The sequence below is a fragment of the Mustela lutreola genome, chromosome 8 (genome assembly GCF_030435805.1).
Source record: "Mustela lutreola isolate mMusLut2 chromosome 8, mMusLut2.pri, whole genome shotgun sequence".
Classification (NCBI taxonomy): Eukaryota; Metazoa; Chordata; class Mammalia; order Carnivora; family Mustelidae; genus Mustela; species Mustela lutreola.
The window spans coordinates 57,442,931-57,466,610 of NC_081297.1; the positions used below are offsets into that span (position 1 = coordinate 57,442,931).

At 46.0% G+C, this 23,680-nt stretch overlaps 2 protein-coding genes across 10 annotated transcripts in view; one reads left to right on the plus strand and one right to left on the minus strand.

Annotated features, from left to right (window-relative positions):
* Window positions 1-116: 116 nt before the first annotated feature.
* NABP2 (nucleic acid binding protein 2) lies at window positions 117-5,521 on the minus strand. Of its 6 annotated transcripts, none has more exons than XM_059184993.1 (7): window positions 5,499-5,521; window positions 3,957-4,058; window positions 3,466-3,604; window positions 3,253-3,324; window positions 2,996-3,077; window positions 2,828-2,891; window positions 117-644 (listed from the first exon to the last, which is right to left on the minus strand). In XM_059184993.1, exons 2-7 carry the CDS (start codon window positions 4,033-4,035, stop codon window positions 445-447), a joined length of 636 nt encoding a protein of 211 aa, XP_059040976.1. In that variant the 5' UTR covers window positions 4,036-4,058; window positions 5,499-5,521; the 3' UTR covers window positions 117-444. The 6 variants fall into 6 exon arrangements, with proteins under 6 accessions (XP_059040976.1, XP_059040977.1, XP_059040978.1 ...); XM_059184994.1 differs by lacking the exon at window positions 5,499-5,521 and adding an exon at window positions 4,459-4,592; XM_059184995.1 differs by lacking the exon at window positions 5,499-5,521 and adding an exon at window positions 4,484-4,553.
* A 679-nt stretch (window positions 5,522-6,200) lies between these two features.
* RNF41 (ring finger protein 41) overlaps window positions 6,201-23,680 on the plus strand; it is a 30,232-nt gene continuing 12,752 nt past the window's right edge. For 2 of the 4 annotated variants that reach the window (XM_059184984.1, XM_059184987.1), the window contains exons 1-2: window positions 6,201-6,382; window positions 8,811-8,995. The gene's annotated coding sequence lies outside the window, so the exon portion shown is untranslated. Of the gene's footprint in view, window positions 6,383-6,464; window positions 6,554-8,810; window positions 8,996-23,680 lie in introns of those variants that run through there. The other 2 variants (XM_059184985.1, XM_059184986.1) reach the window with 2 other exon arrangements.

Consider the following 23,680-nt stretch of genomic DNA (forward strand, 5'->3'; position numbering starts at 1 on the left):
CCTAGACCTCCTTACCTGTAACCTGTCTTCCTCCCACCTCCTAGGGATAGCCCATTTTGCCAAATATCTGACTGCTAACCTCTTCATTTTCCCACAAAGAACAAAGGAGTCCAGTACAGAGTGGTAACGTTTATTAGGAAGGAGGGATTCAATTTGTCTTCCACATCACACACACCAGAAACAGACTGTGACTTGTTTCTAAGAGGAAGAAGGGTGGGCAGGGGGCCTTGAATCCCAGCTGATAGGCAGTTTCAGCTGGGCAAGGCAGGGAGTATGGGATTAGGGTGGGTAAGTCCGCTGCTCACCACACCCCTCTAGTGAAAGTTAGTGGCTAAAATACTACTACCTACCCACCCCACCCCACCAAAGCCAGCACCCTAGAAGGCCGGGTGCTCAAGACACTGGGGTTCTGGTGGGTGGTGGGAAGGGAGGAAGAAAGTCTTGCTATCTCTTGCTGCTCCTCCGGGTTTCTTTCCCGTTACTGACAGGGCTGCTGGAGGGGCCAGGAGGGCCGGCAGGTGTGTGGTTGGGCTGGCTTCGGGTAATTCGGGTGCTGGGGGGATGCGAGGGTGTGTGAGGGGGGTGCGGGCCACCACCAGGACCTGGTGGGGCACTCAGTCCATTCCCGTTCTGGTTCTCGGAGGCTAGCAGTGGGAGAAGGGGAAGAAATACAGGAATTAGAGAACTAAGGAGAGCGATGCGTCCCCGAGGCCCTGCTGCAGGTCCCAGAGAGGAACCCAGTCTTCATCAAGCACAGCTGTGCACTCCTGCCCGATAGGACCAAGCAAGTGGAGGTTGTATGAATGGAGCCCCAGAGAAGTTGCTATGTGAGCCCCAGTGTGATATTTTTCTCTTTTATTCGTCTATGTATCAGGGAGGTCAGACCCAGAATTCGCTGTTTAGTTCTAGATTCAAGGACTTCTGACAAGAATGCCCCTTTATCAAAAGTCTTTGTAAAATCAGAGATGCATGGGTAGGGGAAGGGCCCGAAGTTTCTGTGTTAAAATATAAGGATCTTAAAAAAAAAAAAAAAAAAAAGTGGGTATCACAAAATATAGCTAAGGGTGAGCAAAACAATTATTATTCACTCCACCCCAAATAATAAGTAACATTTTTGTGGGTAGCTTACATGTCTGATGGGAGCCAGGTGTGTGAGATGATTTCCCTGAGCGCCTGCAAAGGGGCATCTTACTAACCTTGCCACAGCCACAGTGTGACTCTATGTTCCAATATCTCCTTCATAAACTACAGGCTCCTAAAGGCAGGCGCTGTGTTTTATTCCTGGCTTTCTCCTCTAGACATGCTTGTTAAGTGAAGACACAGGCCTGCCTCTCATATGTAGAGGGCACGATAACCCCTAAGTGGGACAAAAGTCATAGGCTAGCAGTTCTCCAACCACATCCTTGCTGCTCCACACCAAGACAGCCGAAACAGAAAAATATAATGCCTTTTGCTCAATACACAAAAAATGTTAGAAGAGAATATAGAAAGCTTTTCTGTTAAGTTTTTATGCCATCCACATTTTTTTGTTTTTTTGTTAAGCCTTTTTTACCTGTCAGGTCACCAAGTGAATAAACATCTGGCAGGTATATATGAGGGGCCAAGAGGCTAACATGTATCTTATTTAAAATACTTTTTACAAATTACAGAGTTAGGGAGACCTGGAAATAAATAACAGTCACATTTCCCATTGAAAACATGGATGCTGGGACGCCTGGGTGGCTCAGTTGGTTAAGTGTCTGCCTTCAGCTCAGGTTGTAATTCCCAGGGTCCTGGGATTGAGTCCCACATTGGACTTCTTGATGGGAGGAAGCCTGCTTTTCCCCCCCCGGCCTGCTGCCCCCTACCTCGCCCTTCCCCCACCCCCCCTGCTGCCGGCTTGTGCTCTCTCCCTCTGCCCTCTGATAAAGAAAGAAAATCTTAAAAAAGAAAGAAAGAAAGAAAGAAAGAAAGAAAGAAAGAAAACATGGATGCTGACTTTTGTGGTGGAATTAAATGTTATTTCACGATGTGTCCAAGGAACCCCCTGACCCTGGTGGTTCTGACGAAAAACAATTCTGAGAACTATAGCAACTGGGGATATAGGCACAGACTGAGGAAGGGCAGAAGCAACCCCGAAGCCTCGTGTCATACGCAGAAACCTAAGGCACCAATCAGAGGTAAGAGAGAGCCAAATCCCAGGGAGTGCTGGGGTCAGCTGGGAAAGGACCCAGATGGAGAAAAAGAGCAGTAAAAATCCAGTTCCTAAGGAAAAGTGAAGGGATGAAGGAGATGATGTTGGTGAGTGATTCTAATCAAAAGCAAGAAATGAAAAAGCAGGGCTTGAAGTATAGGAGATGAAAGAATCCTAACACTGAGGTCCAAGGCGTACAAGAAAGGTCTTTAGTTTCAAGAAGAGTGATGACCCTAAAAGGAAACTCCTTGGTGCTCTAAAGCTGTACAGTGTGGACTCCATGTTAAGTCCTCTGCATCCATGTCAGAACGGTGGAATGAACTGAAAGGGCAAGGGGAAAAGGGCAAGGACCCGCCAAAGAAGCAGAAAGAAACAAGCTCCAAGGAAGGAGTGCAATATTTGCTGAGATACTGTTCTCACTGGTGTCCCTGAGTATTAGTGGCACAAGAGTCCCAGAGCTCTAGCAGTGACAGAAACAGGTCCCCAAATCTTTTCCCCACAAGGACTTGCAAAAGAACTGGGAGGAAGGACTGGCTGGAAGGGAACACACTGAGAGAAAAGAAATTGGGAAAAGGGATGAAGGCAATTCATCTTTCCAGGCTGGGGAGAGAAGAGGAGCTAAAAGCACCAGCGTCTGGGAGGAAAGAGGTGTACCTGGAGAAACAGCAGGGGGTCCGGTGGTAGGCTGGGGGGCCGGAGGGCTGCTATCGTTCTGCACCTGAAGGCACAAATTAAATACTCAGACCTTGTCCTCCACCCCCGCCCCCCATGCTTCTGGGACTGACATGCCCTCCTTCCCTGCCTCAAGGCCATGGAACTCACCACCTTGTTGGGTGCCTGCTGGGCGCTGTACTCTGGGTTTGGCTCACTGAAGTTAGGAACCTCAGAATATACCATACAGAATCTGCAAGGGGAGAAGTTGGCTAAAGCCTAGGACCCAGTCTCTGGGCCACTGCTGGAGGCCTCAGAAAGGTCCAGATATGAAACATGGACTCTATAACCATATGCTGCCTCCATGCAAAGCTTGAACTTACCCTCCTGACCTGGTGCTTCTACATCTCAATCCCCAAGACACTTACTCTCCAATCTTCTGAAGATCACCCCCACGTCCAGTGTATAGTGTCAGACAACCTTTGAACACTGAAGCATACCTGTGAGGGCACAAAAAAGTAAGATTTGGAATACTCATAAAAGTTGTTACAAGGGCTGTTAACTCTTAACCCCCCCCCCACACACACACCCCTGCCTTAGCTGTTACTGCCTGTGGATAACCAGAAGTAACCAGGAATTACCCTTTGGTGAGCCGAATAATGTCTCCAGGCTGGATCAGGTTACCCACGTCGTCCCAGACAGAGATATTGATGCTGCCTGTTTTGTCTGCCACTTTGCAGGTCCGAACCTCGTGCCCGTCCTTTGTCTTGGTCACTCGACCTGCAGGGAAGATAAATGGTGGGGCGGGAGGGAGGAACAGATGATCAGAGGGATGAGATCTAGATACTGGTGGGGTGAGGGGGGTAGTGGAGGGACAGTACCATGGAGAGGGGCGCTAGTGGAAAGAGGCCCGAGTGGTGCTGGAGGCTTGGATCTGGAGAGTTCCATCTACCCTACGCGCAACTACAACTCTCCAGGCCAGGATCTAGGAGTGGTTAGATGTGAACAATTTCTTGGGGTGCGCCCTGACATCCCGGTAGCTAGTTAAGTGCGGAGATGATGTTCCCCCCTCCGACCCCTCCCCCCAACCCAGAGAGACAGCGCAGGGCGCCCACCATCCCAGAATAGCCACCTGTCTCCAGCACAATGAAGATGAGGTTCAGATTCTTGAGCCCGGGCTTGATATCCTTCACGAAGGTCTCCGTCGTCATGCTGTCCGAGCCTTCGCACCACACTAGAAGGAGTAAAGGGGCATGAAGGCTCAAGGCTTGGAGACTTCGCCCCCATGCTCCACTTCCCAAGGCCTACCTACCACACTAGGTTGGGGTCAGGCAGCCGCAAATCCTCTAATTCTTCTAAAAGTTTAGAAACGAACTAACCCAAGAGCCTCCAACTTCAAGATCAGAATTTGCGGGTCTCTGGATAGGCTGCTTTGAGGCCGGAAGGCCCCGTCCCGGGATGCTCTTTCAGTCTCAATCCCCGACGTCGGGGAGCTGACAGAGACGGGGTTAGGGAAACTGGTGCAGATCCAAGGAATGCAACCTTACTCGCCAAACCTTCCCGAACCCTCATCCGGACAACCCAGGACTGGGTCCATCCCCTCCTCCCCTCAGCCACCGCCACCCACCACCCACCCAGCCAGCGGGCAGGACCGCTCACGCCGCAGAGCCGCCCGCAGGGGGAGCCACAGGCCCCGCTGCCGCCGGATGCAGCCCGATGGAACGCGGGAGTGAGGACATTCCCGGAAGTTTCCGGCTGGCCTCCCTCCGGCCAATCAGCACTGACCCGACGCGCCCCGCCCCGCCCCGCCGCCGGCCCCCACTCAGCCAATCGGGACCCGAAGATTGACGCGCCGCGAAAGGGGCGGATTTTATGTATTAAAGGAGCCCCGCAGATGGTTGGCACCTCGAGAAAGATTGGCCAGCAGGGGGCGCCTGGGGTCCAATTTTCCTTACTTGACTGAGAGACTATGCTTAGTCTCCACGACTTTATTTCTAAGACGTGGCCCTGGAAAAAGTACCAGGGGTTTTGGAATACGGTGGACAAAAGTCTGAAACAGGCTCAGCACTTCACTTATTTTATCGACAGTTCTTAAATATGCAATGCCGGTTTGCAGACAAGAAAACGTAAGTTATATAAAAAGCAGTGCTTAGCACATAGCAGGCACAGTTTTTTTCTCCCACTGCTGTAGCCCTCATCTTTATTCCTGATTTGGGGTCCCCATCTTTAATGCGCTACATAGCCTGCTTCGTCAGGGTTTTGGAAAAAGTAGCCTTCACACCAGAGGCTGACTCACCCTTTTTGGAAGAATGGAACCCAGGGCACAGAGAACAGCATTTACATTAGTCCCTTTCAGAGTGCACAACCATTTGTTTACCGACTATCCATAACAAATACTATTTAAGATTTTCTTTTAAATTTATTTGAGAGAGAGAGAGAGAGGGATCACAAGTAGACAGAGAGGCAGGCAGAGGGAGAGGGGGAAGCAGGCTACCCGCCAAGCAGAGAGTCCGATAAGGGGCTCAATCGGAGGACCCTGAGATTATGACCTGGGCCGAAGGCAGAGGCTTAACCCACTGAGCCACCCAGGCGCCCCCTTAACAAATACTATTTAATATCAGATTAGCCGAAGAGGTCATGTAATTGTAATGTCTTGGCTTGATTATTTCCTTACCTGCTGGAGCGCTTTAGGCTCCGCTTTGACTTTCCTCGCATCCCAGGTTCACTCCCCCCAACACCCCCAACTACGGTGTTGTATCCTAAGGAAATCAGAGCATAACATAGGAAGAGGGACATCTTATCTCCCCTTCCCTTAGGTGTTTCGTGGAACTCTAGTCGTGTCCGGAGAGCCAACGTAGATACAGCAGGAGGGCGGCTAGCAGAGAGGCAGGCAACCCGTTGGGCACCCAAGATCAAAGCCTTGCGGTTAGACACTACCCCATTCTCCACCCAGTGGTCGCCCTGTAGACTACAGTATCCACTCCCGTGACTATGAGTCATAGGGTCGGGAGGCTCCGGGATGCTGACCACCGCTCTGGAAACAGGAGATGCCAAGTATCATTACAGGCTGGCCTCGCAATAATCCCGCACCTCGTCCCATAGGAGATCGGACTCGTTTTCCCCCGTAAAGTGAAGTCTAGACCGGCAGGCAGTCAGCCTCGTGCTCCGCCCCCTACAATCACGCGGGAAACACCATAGAGTTCTCCCTCCCAAATGACTATATAGCCCTCGTTGGGATCATAAAGATTTCCGGTGTTGAGGGGAAGCCCGGGTAACCCTCCTCTCTCCTCGTTGGTCGCTCTTGGCTTCTAGTCTAGATTCGAGTTAAACAAAGAGGCGGGGTTTGGTGACGAGCTTCCGCCCGGTTGCGTAGCAGCGGTGGGCGGGGCAAGGGACCCAACTCACAGGACAGCGAGTGGTTGGAACCTACCCTCTCCTTCCCTTTCCCCTTCCCCTCCCAGGATAGGCTGGGACCCGGCACCGGAGCTATCCTGTGGCCGCTGCGGCCTCAGCTCCAGTCGGGCCGGGGTGCGGAGAGTCCAGGCCGCTTCCAGGGCGGTGCGTACTGCGCCGGCGCGGGCTTCCACCTAAAAGAGGGTGTGGGGCGGGAGGGGGCGATGTCCCACGGGGGTTGGGGCGGGGGGGTTCAAGGTATTGGAGGTCAGGAGAAGGGATAGGAGTAAAGATGAAAAATGGAGGAAGAGAGCAGGAATAGGGAGGAGTCCGGAGGTGAGAAAGGGGCGCTGGAGGGTGGGTTGTTGGGAAGGTGCATTGGGAGTAGGGGAATCCTAAGTGCGGGAGGGGGTCTACGCTGACTGGAGGACAGGGAGGAGGGGACTGGAGTTACAACGTGGTGTTTAAATGGGCAGTGACGACGGGCAGCGAGGGGAGGGAGGGAACATTCTGGGGGCTAGCCTGGGCAGGGGCGGCGGAATCTGAACCCCCGCCCTCGAAGCGCCATAGCTTGGCTCCTCTCCCGTGCCTTGTCTTTGGCAGCCTTGTCTTCCTCCTCCATTCCTTTTCCCCCTCCCCCTCTTACCCCTCCTTGAAGGAATCTCACATTCCTTACATCCCTTCCCTGGCTTTGCAGAGCCAGGCCCTTTCGCAGGCTTCACACACCGAAAGCCTTCCCCAACCCAGAACTCTGCGGAATTGGGAATGGGGAGGAGGGGGCTGGAGAAGGAGCAGAAAGCTGAGAGGTCAGAGTGTTTTGCCCAAGGGGCTCACAGACATCTTCCCCATTCAGAAACTGAGTTCATTCTCCCTAATAGCATCCGTGGCTGTTGAAGGAGCCACACTGTTCATGGGGCCTGGGCTGTGATAGTGATAGTTTGGCCACTTCCTAAACAGGTGGTTTTAGAGTCTGATAATAGGGCAAGAAGCTGGTAGTGTTGCTGGTTGTTAGTTTTCCCCCAGGTGGGAATGGGGTAGACTAGTGGTAGGGAATCTGAGTTATGTGATCATGTTACTACTCTCTGTCCAGCTGACTGTGTCTGGGCCTGGTTCCCTGTAATTGAAAAGGAACAAGTTCCTTTTCAAACATTTCCTCACTAGCCTTCAGTATTATAAATTTATTTTACATTTTTTACTACAAATATCTTACCTGAAACATAGCTGTATTCAGTATGTTTTCACATTTATTATGTCTTTGATTTTCCAGAACAACATATAAGGTAGATAAAGGCAGGTACCTTCCCTACTTGTCAGGTGAAGACATTGAAGCTATGGAAGAGATATATGGCTTGTTTAAAGTCCTACAGTTGGCAGGCCTGGGACCAGAACCCAAGTCTCCTGACTCCTGGTCCTCTTCTCAGTTGAAAAAATCCTGTTTTTTTCTGGCTAAGGGGACATCCCAGCATGGGCAAGATTTTGAGTCTGGAGCTTGTCATTAGAAGACTGAGCATAACCAGTAACAGTGGTTCCTGGAAACATTTAGTGAGGTACAGGTGCCTGTGCCAGGTTGTTGGGAAATAGGGTGTGTCAAAATGCAAACAGCATTATACTCTGCTTTGTGATATGGATGAGGGAGAAACAGCTTCCTCACTACCCCCGAAAGAGAAAGTGTGTCTGACATTGCACCTTTATCTCTCTGGTTCATTTAAAAATATTACACTAAACGTGTTGTGGCTGATGAGCATTGTAAACCAATGAACATGTGTACTGGACTCAAGATTAAATGGTCTCAGTTTTATGTGTAAAAATTATCATCGTCCTGTTGCTTTGTAAGACAGCCCTTAATCTGTTGATAGCCATGTGATGGGAAGGAAAGGAGTTTGAATATTTACTTTTTTCCTGTGTAGTAGTGAGTAGATCTCACAGCACCCTTCATCTGAAGCCTTGTCCCCCTTTACTTCGTCCCATTCTTAGTCAGTCTAATCATACCTCTGATCCTCCCGGTTGTCCACTTGGGAGTAATTGCTGCTGCTGCTTTTTCAAAGGCTAATCCCCTCAGGAATATTATCTGATTTGGGAAGTAGAATCACACCTGCAGAGATTCTTGAGTATCTTCTCCTTATGAAATAGTATTTTCCAGTTGGAGGTGGGATTAGAATTGTTTTTACATTACTTCAGTAATTTCTGTGAAAGCCTTTGGGAAACATGAAAGCATCGTACTGTGCATGTAAGCCGTCACTGATCTCTGCATCATATAGCCACAGATCTGGAAGCGTTGACATTACTCGTGGTTGTGTGCACTGAATAAGAGAATCTTTTTCTGTCTCAAGGAGCTCTTCTTTATCTTTTTTCTTGTTCCTTCCTCTGCTTCTCTCAGCTATGTTTGACTCTCCTGGACTGTGTATGTGATTCCTTAGGCAGTGCTCTCCATCTTTAGAAGGCAGTCCTATGTCCCCAGCCCTGCAGCCTGTTGCCCTTAATGGAATCATCTCATCCTCCTCAGCCAACTGCCAGATCCAAATCTGTCTAGTTTCACTGCCAGGTGGAGGTAGTTCCCCTGACTCACCTTTTTCTTCCTTGTTCCTATTAATAGAGTGCTCCTGAATGTGACATCACATCCATCCCCTTGGCGATGGAGCTTGTTACTAGGAAGGAAGACTCAGTCGGACAATAGCCAACAAGATGGGTCACTGGGAGCGTCTCCTGAGTGGCACTGAGTGGAGGCCTCAGGGGGTTGGAGCCTTGTGAACAGGGAACCTACCCCCCAACACTTGGAAGGTAAAGAGCCTTGATTCAGAATCCCATTCCAGGCTTCAGGTCTCTTCTCAGCCTGTCTGGATTCCCTCTGCTTTTGAAAACCTGGTTCTTAAAGATTCTTCTGCATAAAGCTTTCTGTGATTAACCCACATCAGTCTGTTCTTTGCATATTTATGTCTGACAGTAACTATTAACTTTTACTTTTTGGTGAATTGCTCAGTCAATTTTATGTCTTTTTATGTGTTTTATATCTTGTATATTCATTGGGCTCAAGCCTTCACCTTTGTTTGAGGACAGTGATTGTGTTTTCTTTATCTTTTACATGTCTCTACTGGCAAAGTGACTGTGCGTAGATGATGAAGTTGAGGTTTGGGGCAACCACACAGATAGTCCTTGGAGTTGGTGACTAAGTGGGAGGTCCTTGCTGGCCTTCAGGCCTGGTAGGGCTCACTTCATGTGTTAAATAAATTCTTGAGGTATTGTGTGCCCTCTGGATTCTTTGAAAATTGAACCACTTAAAACATACGAAAGGATTTAATTTCATTTAAAAAAATATTTATTTATTTAATGAGAGAGAGCGCATGAGCCAGGGAGGAGGGGCAGAGGGGAAGAGAGAGAGAATCCTAAGCAGGCTCTGTGTTCAGCTCAGTATAGAGCCAGATGCGGGGCTCGATCCCCTGACCATGAGATCATGACCTGAGTTGAAACCAAGAGTCAAGACACTTAACCAACTGAACCACCAACTGAGTGTCCCCTAAGGAATTTTAATTTTAAAATCTGCTGTGGTGGGACACATGACCAGCTCAGTTGATGGACCATGCTACTCTTGATTTCAGAGGACTCTTAATCTTAGGGTCATGAGTTCAAGCCCCACATTGGGTGTGGAGCTCACTTCAATCAATCAATCATTCAGTCCACTATGGTAAATCCAGTATGGATCATAGCATTCTAGAATTAAATAATCTTTGGGGCAACGTAGCTCACCCCTTCATCTCATAAGTGAGGAAGCAGAATTCCTCAGAAGTCATTTCTCTAAGAGAAGGAGTAACTTCAGTCTAAGAACTCTACTGCTTAAATAAAGAGACCACTTTGTTTCTTTTAAGATTTTATTTATTTATTTAGCAGAGAGAGAGAGAATGTATACACAAGCACAAGCAGGGAGAGCAGCAGAGGGAGAGAGAAAGAAGGCTCCTGGCTAAGCAGGGAGCCAAGGCAGGGCTTGATCCCAGGCACAGACCTGAGTTGAAGGCAGACGCTTAACCAACTGAGCAACCCACCCAGGTGTCCTAGGACCACTTCCTTTCACTTAAAAAGTCAAGAGAGTTGCCTAAAGAGAGCAAAGTCAGTTCAGTTAGTGGTAAAGCCAGGGCACCTTCTTTAACTTAATTATACCCTAATCTTAGCCATTTCTGTTTTATATGTTGAATCTCAGAGCTCTGCAACTTGTAGAGTACCTCAGAATTCATGTAGTCCAAGATGCTTCATTTCTTATGTGGTAAGGGAACTAGGGCTCAGCTCAGTTAGGTAACTTGCCCAAGGTCACACATCTGGTCAGTAATAGAGCTGGAACTGGGTCTCAAGTTTCTGGATTCCCAACTATGTTTTCTTATTTTCCATACCTATTCCTTCATTGGGAGATTTGTAATAAAATGTGAGACCCTTCACCAGTTAATTTCTTCACTATGATGAAATTCCTAGAAGTCACCTGTTTCCTTACATTGGAGCAGGTTATAGTATTGAGCAGTGCATCAGGCTCCCTGCTCAGTGGGGAGTCTGCTTCTCCCTCTGCCCACCCAGCCCCTGCCCCCAGCTCATACTCTCTCACTCTATCTCTCTGAAATGAATAAATAAAATCTCGGGGTGCCTGGGTGGCTCAGTGGGTTAAAGCCTCTGCTTTGGGCTCAGGTCATGATCCCAGGCCCCACATCAGGCTCTCTGCTCAGCAGGGAGCCTGCTTCTTCTCTCTCTCTGCCCGGCTCTCTGCTTACTTGTCTATCAAATAAATAAATAAAATCTTTAAAAAACGAATAAATAAAATCTTCATAATTAAAAAAAATTTTTTTTACGATTTTATTTATTTATTTGACAGAGAGAGATCACAGGTAGGCATAGAGGCAGGCAGAGAGGAGGGGGGAAGCAGGTTCCCTGCTGAGCAGAGAGCCCAATGCAGGGCTCCATCCCAGGACCCTGAGATCATGACCTGGGCTGAAGGCAGAGGCTTAACCCACTGAGCCACCCAAGTGCCCCTAAAATTAAAATTTTTTTTAAAAAGACAAGGTGCATGGTTTGCACATATGTACACAGGTTTAAGAAACTGTGAATAAGGGAGGATAAATGTTTAGGTTCTTTTAGCAACGATCTATTTTGAATTTCTGGCTCTCTTTAGGGGTAGACCAGAGAAAGCAACTTCAACAGCAAGGTAAAAGGGTATATAAAGGGTATATAAAGGGATCTGAGAAAGCCCTTGCATTTTATGGTAATAGTGACAAGGATTATATAGAGAGGATTATATAGAGAGACCCCAGTGTGACAGTAAGGAAATAAAATAATGTAATTACCTTGTTGAATTCTGGGCCTATAAAAGAAGGCTGGAAATGCAGTCTTCAGGTTGGGTTTGGGATGTTCAAATCAGGGAGGTTGGCAGAACAGCCTGAAGGGACACCTCAGTGCTCCTTAGTTCAGGTGAAACCTTCAGAAGGCCTTTTCTTCTATTCTACAACTCAAGGAAACTGCTTCCAGTGGTTATGGTCATTGCCTATGACTATTGAGGTCCCTAAAGTGTTAGTTTTATTAAAGCTTCCACCCCCAGGGCAGTGAGCAGTTGAGTTCTTGTGATGCCTCCCCCCCTTGGAATGATAACCTGCTCCTCTGACTGCCCCATGGCAGTGTTGAGAGTCCCAGAGAATGGAAGGAATCGTCTAGGAGCCTAGCCCATCAGGTTGACTCTCTGCCTGGGGGCAGGGCAAGGCAGGGCAGAGAGCTGGCTTCCAAGGTTGTTTAAGACTTTTGTTTCCCATAGATGACAAATAGGGAATACCCTAATCAGATTATAAATCTAAATTTCCCCTTAATTCTTGAGGCGGCACCCCTGAAAGAATGCAATTGTGTAAGAGTAGATAAAACAGGAGAATCCCTACTGATAAAGGGGGTTTTGATTTAGAACAATGCCAGGGTGCCTGGCTGGCTCAGATGGAAGAGCATGTGACTCTTGATCTCTGGGTTGTAAGTTTGATCCCCCTCACTGGGTGTAGTGATTACTACAAATAAATAAATAAAACTAGAAAGAACAATGCCTAGCAAGTCTGTAGTTTTGTAAATGCTGACTTTATGGTGGGAACCTTCCAGCTCTTAACACTGACTAGTGGCTTCCCTCCCCCTCTGGCCATCCTTTTGCCAGGAGAGACAAATTCTCTGCTATTTATTTTGGGAAATGGGATCTCCTGAGGCCCCATTAAGGTAAGTTTCAGAATCTGTATTCCTCCTTAAGAAAATACTGTTAGCGTTGGTATATTGAAAGTGCAGGGGCGCCTATATGGCTCACTTGGTTGTGTCTGACTCTTGATTGCAGCTCATGTCTTGATCTTGGGGTCATGAATTCAAGCCCAATGATGGGCTCCATGGAGTCTATTGTAAAAGAAATGAATAAGGAGTGCAAATAAATAAGTAAATAAATTTAAAAAGTAAAGTACAGGGGCGCCTCACAGGCTCAGTCTGTAGATGATCTTGGGGTCATCTGCCTGCCACTCCTCCTGCTTGTGCTCTCCCACTGACAAATAAATAAAAAATAAATAAAGTAAAGTAAAATAAAGTAAAATGAAGGAAAGTGCAAGGCCTGCTTTTTTTTTTTTTTTTTTAAAGATTTTATTTATTTATTTGGCAGACAGAGATCAGAAGTAGGCAGAGAGGCAGGCAGAGAGAGAGGAGGAGGCAGATTCCCTGCCGAGCAGAGCCTGATTCCATGCTGGGCTTGATCCCAGGACCCTGGGATTATGACCTGAGGCGAAGGCAGAGGCTTTAACCCACTGAGCCACCCAGGCGCCCCTCTAGGCCTGCTTTCTATATTGCCCCATAGCAACAAGGGAGAAAAGGAAAATGTTATTTTAATTTTTGCCCTTTGCTCTAAGTATAACTGATTTTTTTTTAAATTAAATCTTGCAGAAATAAATAACCTGATCAAAAGTAAAATCTTGGTGGGGCACCTGGCTGGCTCAGCTGGTAGAGCATGGAACACTTAAACTCATGGTCATGAGTTCAAGCCCCATGCTGGGTGTGGAGCCTATTAAAAAATAAAATAAAATAAAATTTTAAAAAACCAAGTAAAATTTTAGCGTCTAGATTTTTTAAAAGTTTATTTATTTGCAATAGAGAGCACAAGGGAGAGAGAGACCACACGAGCAGAGGGTAGGAAGGCAGAGGGAGAGGCAGAAGCAGGCTCCCTGGAAGCAGGTTCCGTGCTGAACAGGGAGTCTGGCACTGGGCTCCATCCCAGGATCCTGGGATCATGACCTGAGCCGAGGGCAGACGCTTAATGACTGAGCCACCCAGGCGCCCCTATTTATTTCTTTTAAAGATTTTTTTTCTTTTTTTTTTTTTTAAAAGATTTTATTTATTTAACAGACAAATTGAGAGAGGGAACACAAGCAGGGTGAGGGAAGATGGAGAAGCAGGCACCCTGCTGAGCAGGGAGCAGGACATGGGGCTTGATCCCAGGACCCGGAGATCATGACCTTAGCCAAAGGCAGTTGCTCAACCAAGTGAGCCACTCAGGCGCTCCTAAAGATTTTATTTTATTTTTATTTTTCTAAAGACTTTATTTATTTATTTGACAGATAGAGAGATCACAAGTAGGCAGAGAGGCAGGCAGACAGAGAGGAGGAAGCAGGTTCCCTACTAAGCAGAGAGCCCAATGCGGGGCTCCATCCCAGGACCCCGGGATCATGACCTGAGCCAAAGGCAGAGGCTATAACCCACTGAGCCACCCAGGCTCCCCTAAAGATTTTATTTTTAAGTAATCTCTGAGCCAGGCACTCCCAATTTTTTTTTTAAGATTTTATTTAAAAATTTATTTTTAAATAAATTTTAAAAAATTAATTTATTTGAGAAAGCAAGAGATTGAACAGAGGGAGGAACAGAGAGAGGGGACAAACAGATTCTGCACTAAGTGCAGAACCTGATGCGGGGCTCAGCATCACGACCCAGAGAAGACCTGAGCCATAATCAGGAGTTGGATGCCTAACCAGCTGAGTCACCTAGGCGCCCCCAGGCACCTATAATTTTTATTTTTTAAATTGTTCTTGTAAAAATGGGACCATACTATTCATACAACATGCCTTTTGCAGCTTGCATTTTTTCGAATTGAGAGGGAATTTAGTATGGTGGTTAAAAGCTTGGGCTCTGGAGCCAGTCTGCCTGGGTTTGAATCAGTCTCCACCAGTTGTGAGCTGTATGATTTTAGGCAAGCTTTTTAACCTTTGTGCATCTGTTACTCATCTGTAAAATGTGGGTAATGACAGTCCCAACCTCAGAGAGAAACTAACAGAGTAGTAAAAATTAGATGAGTTAATATACAAGAAATGCTTAGAATAGTGCTTAGCGTAGAGAAATGCTCTATAAATGTTGACTTCATTATTATTATTTTAACTTCATTATTATTTAATTCGGTAATTAAAATATGATCATTATAGAAGAAGTAGGAAAAAAAAAGAAGCAAAACTGAGTGAGGGGCGCTTGGGCAGCTCAATTGGTTAAGTGCCTGCCTTCGGCTCGGGTCATGATCCTGGGGTCCTGGGATCGAGCCCTGCGTTGGGCTCCCTGCTTGGTGGTGAGCCTGCTTCTCCTACTCCCTCTGCCTGCTTCTCTGCCTGCTTGTGCTCTCTCTCTCTGTCAAATAAAGGAATAAAATATTTAAAAACGAAACAAAAAACACTGAGTGAATTAAAAGTACCAAAAGCGGGGGCGCCTGGGTGGCTCAGTGGGTTAAAGGCCTCTGCCTTTGGCTCAGGTCATGATCCCAGGGTCCTGGGATCGAGCCCCGCATCGGGCTCTCTACTCAGCAGGGAGCCTTCTCCCCCCCCATCTCTATCTGCCTCTGCCTACTTGTGATCTCTCTCTCTCTGTCAAATAAATAAATAAAATCTTAAAAAAAAAAAAAAAGTACCAAAAGCAGGGCACTTGGTGGCTCAGTCATTAAGTGTCTGCCTTCAGCTCAGGTCATGATCTGAGGCAGGGAGCCTGCTTCTCCCTCTGCTCCTCACCCTGCTTGTGTCCCCTCTCTCTGTCTAATAAATAAATTAAATAAATAAATGAAATCTTTTAAAATAAATAAATTAATTAAATAAAATCTTTTAAAAAAACCAAAGGTACCAAAAGCAGGAGCTCCTGGCAGGCTCATTTGGTGGAGCTTGCAAGTGTTTTTTGTTTGTTTGTTTTTTGTTTTTTAAGATTTTTTTTTATTTATTTGACAGAGAGAGATCACAAGTAGGCAGAGAGGCAGGCAGAGAGAGAGGAAGGGAAGCAGGCCCCCTGCTGAGCAGAGAGCCCGATTCGGGGGCTCGATCTCAGAACCCTGGGATCATGACCTGAGCTGAAGGCAGAGGCTTTAACCCACTGAGCCACCCAGGTGCCCCGGAAAGGTATCCATATTGGTCAGTCTGCATGTGGAGCTCTGGGTACCCTGTTTTAGAGGGACATAGACATTCTAGAATGCTATGAGAGAAATGAGTCTGGGCTAGATAAATATTTTTCATCTGTGCTCTTGCCACATCCTTTACCTTTCCCAGGAGTGTCTAAGCATGGAGTGACTGACTCTTGGGTGCTGTGGAGAAGATTCCTTCCCTGGGTGTTAAACCACATGGTCTCTCAAAGTCCATTCTAACTCTAAAGGCAAACATAAGACTCTTAACCAGGTCCATGGGAGACGATTCCCAGTATGACCAAATTCTGTCCTCTTTTATTACTGTACTTCAAAAGTAAGAACATTCTGTATTTTTTATTCTCAAGTAATTTCTAAATTTAAAAAGTATATGTTTTTTTTTTTTCCATAATGTGGAAGACTGTTTAAAGTTGAATTATGACTTTTAAAAAAATGTATACCTACTAAAGTTTTTGGTAACTAAAAGTAGAAAAAAAAATATCCTTATCCTACACCCAAATAAAACCACTGGTAACATTTTGGTCTTTCCTTCTGGTCTCTTTATGTATGGATTATTTATAAATATACGGTGTTCTTAAACAGCTCAATATTCAATTTTGTGTCCTTCTATATTTACCTTTCATTATTCTGTTGCGTATTCCTCATAAGCATCATTTAAAATAGATACATTATTCCATCAAATGGGCTTGCATTACCATAATCACTCAACTATACACTTTCCTGGTCATGTAAATGAATCAGGGATCATCTGATTTTTGTTTAAGGTTTACTGACATGATTTTTGAAAACCTATGTGGACTGTTTTTAGTACCATTCTTCTTTCCTGCTTCAGAGGTGTCCCTCTTCCTGTTGAACCTCATTCCAGGCCTCCTGCCTACCACTGGCACAGTGACTGGATTCTCTCCTGTCTTTGCCTTTCCTGCTTCACTAGCACTCTCCTCTCTTTATATCAGCATCCTGGGGCCTTTCTCATTGGAAGGAAACGACCCCCTCACAACCCACTTCCTCAAGCTCTTATCATCCTTAGGGTAGTACTCTTTCCCTTCCTTTGAAATCAAGCTTTGGGCAGGGTTCTCTGCATCCCTGCCTCTATGCCTCCCGTCTTACTCACTTGGGACCACCTCTGTGAGCCACTACAGCTGCTCCTCATGGCGCCTCCCAGCTGCAGGCAGCCATGCTCTGCCCTGGTATCCGGTCCCACATCCCGGCCATTTTTTTTTTTTTTTTTTTAATCAGACTTGACTGCAGCTTTTGACACTTCCCTTCCCTCCTCCAAGCACTCCACTTCCTTGATTTTTTTATTGTGGTAAAAAAACATGTAACGGGGCGCCTGGGTGGCTCAGTGGGTTAAAGCCTCTGCCTTCAGCTCAGATCACGATTCCAGAGTCTTAGGAATCAAGCCGCGCATCGGGCTCTCTGCTCAGCGGCAAGCCTGTTTCCCCCTCTTGCTCTCTCTGCCTGCCTCTCTGCCTACTTGTGATCTCCGTCAAATAAATAAATAAAGTCCTTTTTTTTTTTTTAAAGTAACATAAAATTAACCATCTTAACCATTTTTGAGTGTGTATTTCAGAATGTTAAGTATGTTCACGTGGTTGTGAAACATCTCCAGAACTTTTTTATCTTGCAGAATTGAAACTCTATACCCATTAAACAAAAAGTCCCCTTCTTCCAACTTCCTTGACTTTTACAAGGCTCTTCTCTCCAGGATTTTCTCTTATCTAATCAATCTTTCTCAGGTTTTTTTTGTTTTGTTTTGTTTTTTTAAGACTCTACCCATTTATTTATCTGAGAGAGAGAGCAAGTGCCTGTGAGCAGAGGTGGGGGTGCGATGGGGGGAGTTGGAGGGACAAGCAGACTCCCTGCTGAGCAGAGTTGAAGCCAGCTTGATCCCGACCTGAGCCCAAGTCAGGTGCTTAATCCACTGAGCCATTCAGGCCCTTCTCAGCCTTTTTTTTTTTTTTTTTTTTAGAATTTATTTATTTATTTGACAGAGAGAGACCACAAGTAGGCAGAGAGGCAGTCAGAGAGAGAGAGGAGGAAGCAGGCTCCCCGCTGAGCAGAGAGCCCGATGCGGGACTCGATCCCAGGACCCTGGGATCATGACCTGAGCCGAAGGCAGTGGCTTAACCCACTGAGCCACCCAGGCGCCCCATTTTTTTTTTAATATTTTATTTATTTGCTTGACAGAAATCACAAGCAGGCAGAGAGGCAGGCAGAGAGAGAGGAGGAAGCAGGCTCCCTGTTGAGCAGAGAGCCAGATGCCAGGGCTTGATCCCAGGACTCTGGGATCATGACCTGAGCTGAAGTTAGAGGCTTTAACCCACTGAGCCACCCAGGTGCCCCCAACTCTCAGTCTTTTTTTGAGGTGTGGTGGGGGCAGGCTCTTTTTTTAGTTTGCTTTTAAATATTATCGTTAAAGTATCTCAGGCGGGGTGCCTGGGTGGCTCAGTGGGTTAAAGCCTCTGCCTTCGGCTCAGGTCATGATCCCAGGGTCCTGGGATCGAGTTCCACATTGGGCTCTCTGCTCAGCAGGGAGCCTGCTTCCCTTCCTCTCTCTCTCTGCCTGCCTCTCTGCCTCCTTATGATCTCTGTCTGTCAAATAAATAAATAAAATCTTAAAAAAAAAAAAGTATTCTCAGGCACCCTTGGTGGTGTCTAAATTGCGAAGGGCTTTCCAGAAGATTATATAGCTAGAAAAATAAATAGTAGGCACACTATTCAACCAACCCAGCTGTTCCTCCTCCAGGTATCTGTTCTAGGAGAGAGATTTGATCTTGTGTTCCAATAAAATCACATTACCAGGATGTTAATTGCAACATGTTTTTTTCCAGGGGAAAAATGGCAACAAGGCAACTGAAGTCCTGGGGCGAATGGCAAAATATATTGTAATCAAGGTTTAGACTGTAGATTGGGGAAAAAAAATTAAGATTTATTTATTTACTTTCAGAGCATGAGTGAGAGGGGCAGAGGAAGAGGTAGAATCTCAAGCAGACTCTGCTGACTGCAGAGCCTGACATGGGTCTTCATTATAGGACCCTCAGATTAGGACATGAGTCCAAACCAAGAGTGGACACTTAACTGACTGTGCTATGCAGGTGCCCCTAGAAATTGTTATCACTAGAACATAAAACTACATGAGAGCAGGGATTTTGTCTGTCTTGTCCATACAAGAATCTGTGTATGACAGAGAAGGCACATTGAAAGAACGAGTGTACACCCAGCAATGGATGGGGGAGAGGAAAGTGGGAAGAAAGGCTAATAATTATATTCTCTGAGTCTTTTATTTTTTGAAGATTTTATTTATTTATTTGACAGAGATCACAAGTAGGCAGAGAGGCAGGCAGAGAGAGAGGAAGGGAAGCAGGCTCCCCACTGAGCAGAGAGCCCAAAGTGGGGCTCAATGCAGGACCCTGGAACCCTGGGACCATGACCTGAGCCAAAGGCAGAGGCTTTAACCCACTGAGCCACCCAGGCGCCCCTCTCTGAGTCTTTTAAAATGGGAATGTAGTCATATATTACTTGTGGAAAAAAGAAGTCTAAGAAACAAAGCAGAGTGGAGCACCTGGTTGGCTCAGTCGGTTAAACAGCTGCCTTCAACTTAGGTCATGATCCCGGAGTCCTGGAATTGAGTCTCTTGTGAAGCCCCTTGTCAGGTGCCTTGCTCAGCAGGTAATCTGATTCTCCCTCTGCCCCTCTCCCTACTTGTGTTCTCTTGCTCTGTTTATCAAATAAATAAATAAAATCTTTTAAAAATATAAAGATGAATTGGGACGCCTGGGTGGCTCAGTTGGTTAAGCAGCTGCCTTCGGCTCAGGTCATGATACCAGGGTCCTGGGATCGAGTCCCGCATCGGGCTCCTTGCTCGGCAGGGAGCCTGCTTCTCCCTCTGCCTCTGCCTGCCTCTCTGTCTGCCTGTGCTCACTCACTCTCTCTCCCTCTGTCTCTGACAAATAAATAAATAAAATCTTTTAAAAAAATAAATAAAAATATAAAAATTAATTAAAAAAATAAAGAATCAGTGCTGTCCAGCGTTCTGTATTCTTCAGACCCACTCTCATTTTCTTTCTTTCTTTCTTTTTTTTTTTAGATTTTATTTATTTGTTTGAGAGAGAGAGAAAAAACAAATGGAAGAGGAGAGGGAGAAGCAGACTCCCTGCTGAGCAGGGAGCCTGACCTGGGTTTCTATCCCAGGACCCTGGGATCATAAACTGAGTCAAACGCAGACGCCCAACCGACTGAGTCATCTAGGCACTGCCCCCTACCCTGAACACTCATTTTCTGCTTTTATTCTGTGTAATTTCCCTGTGTGGCCTTTCAGAATTCCTAATGTCTGCTACCCCCTTCAGAATTTGTACTTGGTACCCTAAACTCTACATGTCCAAAATTAGTATCATTATCTTTCCTCCCTAATCCTGATCTTTTTCTTGAAATTCTTATTGTAGTAAATAATTACTTCCTAAACCAATATAGATTGTTTCTCTTAAATGCCTTGGTTTGAGGCTTTATACTTTTTTTGATCTGAATTTTTATAACCTCCTAAAGAGGTCTCGTTTCCCCTTATCTTCCCTACCCCCTACTTTTTCTACACAGTTGCCAGAATTATCTGAATGAAACAGAAAATCGATCACATCAGTTTCTTTTTTAAATCATGTCAGTTTCTTAACCCTTCAGGATTCAAAAAATCTCCTCAAAAGATTTCTTATTAATTACAAAGGAGTGAAATAGTAACTCTACAGTAGAGAACCTTGCCAGCAACACTTAACCAGAGTTAGTTTCCCTAGGAAAGGTGCAAATCAACATGTACTCCTGATACGTTAAGATTACAGTCTGACTTTTGTGGCATTTTTGCCCAATTTGAAACCTGAATTTAATCATGAGGAAACATCAGACAAACCCACACTGAAAGACCTTCTCATTATACTGGCTGTATTCTTAAAAAATTCAGGGTGGGGCACCTGGGTGGCTCACTGGGTGGAGCCTCTGCTTTTGGCTCAGGTCGTGATCCCAGGGTCATGGGATTAAGCCCTGTGTTGGGCTCCACAGGTAGCCCGCTTCTCCCTTTTCCTCTGCCTGCTGCTCCCCCGGCTTGAGCACTCTTCTCTGTCAAATAGATAAATCTTTAAAACATAAACTTTTTAAAAAAAATCAAGATCATGAAAGACCCAAAAGTGTTAATAATTTCTTCAGATTAAAAGAATTTAAAGGGGCACCTGGGTTAAGCCTCTCCTCAGCTCAGGTCAAGATCTCAGGGTCCTGGGATCGAGTGCCGCATTGGGTTCTCTGCCTAGCAGGAAGCCTGCTTCCCCCTCTCTCTCTGCCTGCCTCTCTGGCTACTTGTGACCTCTCTTTCAGTCAAATAAATAAATAAATAAAAATTTTAAAAGATTTTATTTATTTATTGGACAGAGATTACAAGTAGGCAGAGAGGCAGGCAGAGAGAGAGAGGGGGAAGCAGGCTCCCAGCCAAGCAGAGAGTGCGATATGGGGGCTCGATCGCAGGGCACTGGAATCGTGACCTGAGCTGAAGGCAGAGGCTTTAACCCACTGAGCCACCCAGGTGCCCCTAAAAAAAAAAAAAATAGGGGCGCCAGGGTGACTCAGTGGGTTAAAGCCACTGCCTTCAGCTCAGGTCATGATCTCAGGGTCCTAGGATGGAGCCCCTCATTGGGGGGAGGCTCTGCTCAGTGGGGAGCCTGGTTCCCCACTCTCTCTACTTGCCTCTCTGCCCACTTATGATCTCTGTCTGTCAAGTAAATAAAATCTTTTTTTTAAAGATTTTATTTCTTTATCAGAGAGAGAGAGGGGGAGAGAGCAAGCACAGGCAGACAGAATGGCAGGCAGAGGCAGAGGGAGAAGCAGGCTCCCTGCTGAGCAAGGAGCCCGATGTGGGACTCGATCCCAGGACGCTGGGATCATGACCTGAGCCAAAGGCAGCTGCTTAACCAACTGAGCCACCCAGGCGTCCCAATAAAATCTTTAAATAAATAAATAAAGGGGCTCCTGGGTGGCTCAGTCAGTTGAGTGTCTGACTCTTGATTTCGGCTCAGGTCATGATTTCTGGGTCAGGATCATGAGATTGAGCCCTGCATAAGAGTCCATGCTCAGTGAGGAGTCCGGTTGATATTCTCTCCCTCTGCCCCTCTCCCCTGTTTCCACATGCGCTCTCTCAAGTAAATAAAATCTTAAAATAAGTTGAAAGAAGCTTGGCAACTCAGTGCAATACATAGTCTTGAATGTTCTTTTGCTGAAAGAGGTTATTGTGACAAGTGGCAAAATTGGAAGAGGTTTTGTAAATAACAGTATCCTGTCAATGTTAATATCCTGATTTCTCTAATTTTACTATCATATAAGAATTTTGTTGTGGTGGTTTTTTTGTTTTTGTTTTTTTAAAGATCTTATTTATTTGACAGGGCAGAGGGAGAGAGCAAGCACAAGCAGGGGGAGCGGCAGGCAGAGGGAGAGAAGCAGGCTCCCCATTGAGCAAGGAGCTCAATGTGGGACTCAGTCCTAGGACTCTGGGATCATGACCCAAGGTGAAGGCAGACAGATGCTTAACCGACTGAGCCATCCAGGCACCCCAGAGAGTGTTCTTTTTAGGAAATACACAGTAAAAAAGTTCAGGGATAAAGGCATCCAGGGGGCGCCTGGGTGGCTCAGTGGGTTAGGCCTCTGCCTTCGGCTCGGGTCATGATCCCGGGATCCTGGGATTGATCCCCTCATCCGGCTCTCTGCTCAGCAGGTAGCCTGTTTCCTTTCCTCTCTTTCTGCCTGCCTCTCTGCCTACTTGTGATCTCTGTCTGTCAAATAAATAAAATCTTTAAAAAAAAAAAAAAGGCATCCAGGATATAATTTACTCTCAAGCAGCTCAGAAAATTTTTTATCTATTCATGTATATCAAGAGGGATTATAAAAGATGCGGTAAAATGTTAACATTTACGGAATCTAGATGAAAGGTATATGGGTTCTTTTTACTATTTGTAGAACTTTTCAGAAAGTCTGAAATTGTCAAAATAAAAGTTGGGTGGTTTTTTGTTTTTTGTTTTTTAAAGGTTGTGGTTATTTGAAAATAATGTGAGCAAGAATGAGAGAGAGCACAAGCAGGGCAGAGGGCTGGTGGGAGAGAGAGAAGTAGACTCTCCGCTGAGCAGAGAGCTCCACAAGGGACTCAATCCCAGGTCCCTGGGATCATGACCTGAGCCGAAGGCAGATGCTTTACCAACTAAGTCACCCAGGCACCAAAAAGAAAAGATTAAAACATATAAATATATGTCAACAAAGGAAATCCTTCAGGTACCTCCCATAGCTTTCAGGTTAATTCTAAGTCTGGTGAAATGTCCCAGGGCCTTCAGTGCTTGGCTCCTGCCCGCCTCTCTGCACTTCTTTCAGCATATCTCTGCACAAACCTTTAGCGACTTCTTGCTTCATGCTATTTTATCTACCTAGAAGACCCATGCCCTGCTCCATGATGCTAGCTCATTTTTTAAACTAGTGGTTCTCAAACACGAGTGATTTAGTTCCCCAGAGGATATATGCCAATGTCTAGAGACATTTTGGGTGTCGTGATTCGAGGATTACTACCAACTTCAAGAGGGTGGAATCCAGGGATGCTGCTAAACATTGTTCAGTGCATAGGCGAGCCCCCTACAACAAGGAACTTTCTAGCCCAAATGCCTCTAGTGCTATAGTTGTGAACCCTTGTTCTAGACATATTTTGAGAGACATTTCTGGGACGTCTTTCTGACCATCCCTAGTCTGATCTCGAACTCCCTTTTTTTTTTTTTTTTTTTTTAATTCAAGTTAGTTAACATATAGTGTAGTATTGGTTTCAGAAGTAGAATTTGGTGATGATCACTTACATATAACACCCAGTGCTCCTCATATCATGTGCCCTCCTTAATGCCATCACCCAGTTATCCCATCTCCTGCCCACCTCCCAGCAACCCTCAGCTTGTTTTCTGTAGTTAAGAGTCACGTATGGTTTGCCTTTTCCCTCTTTTTTTTTTTTTTTTTTTTTTTTAAAGATTTTATTTATTTATTTGACAGAGAGAGATCAC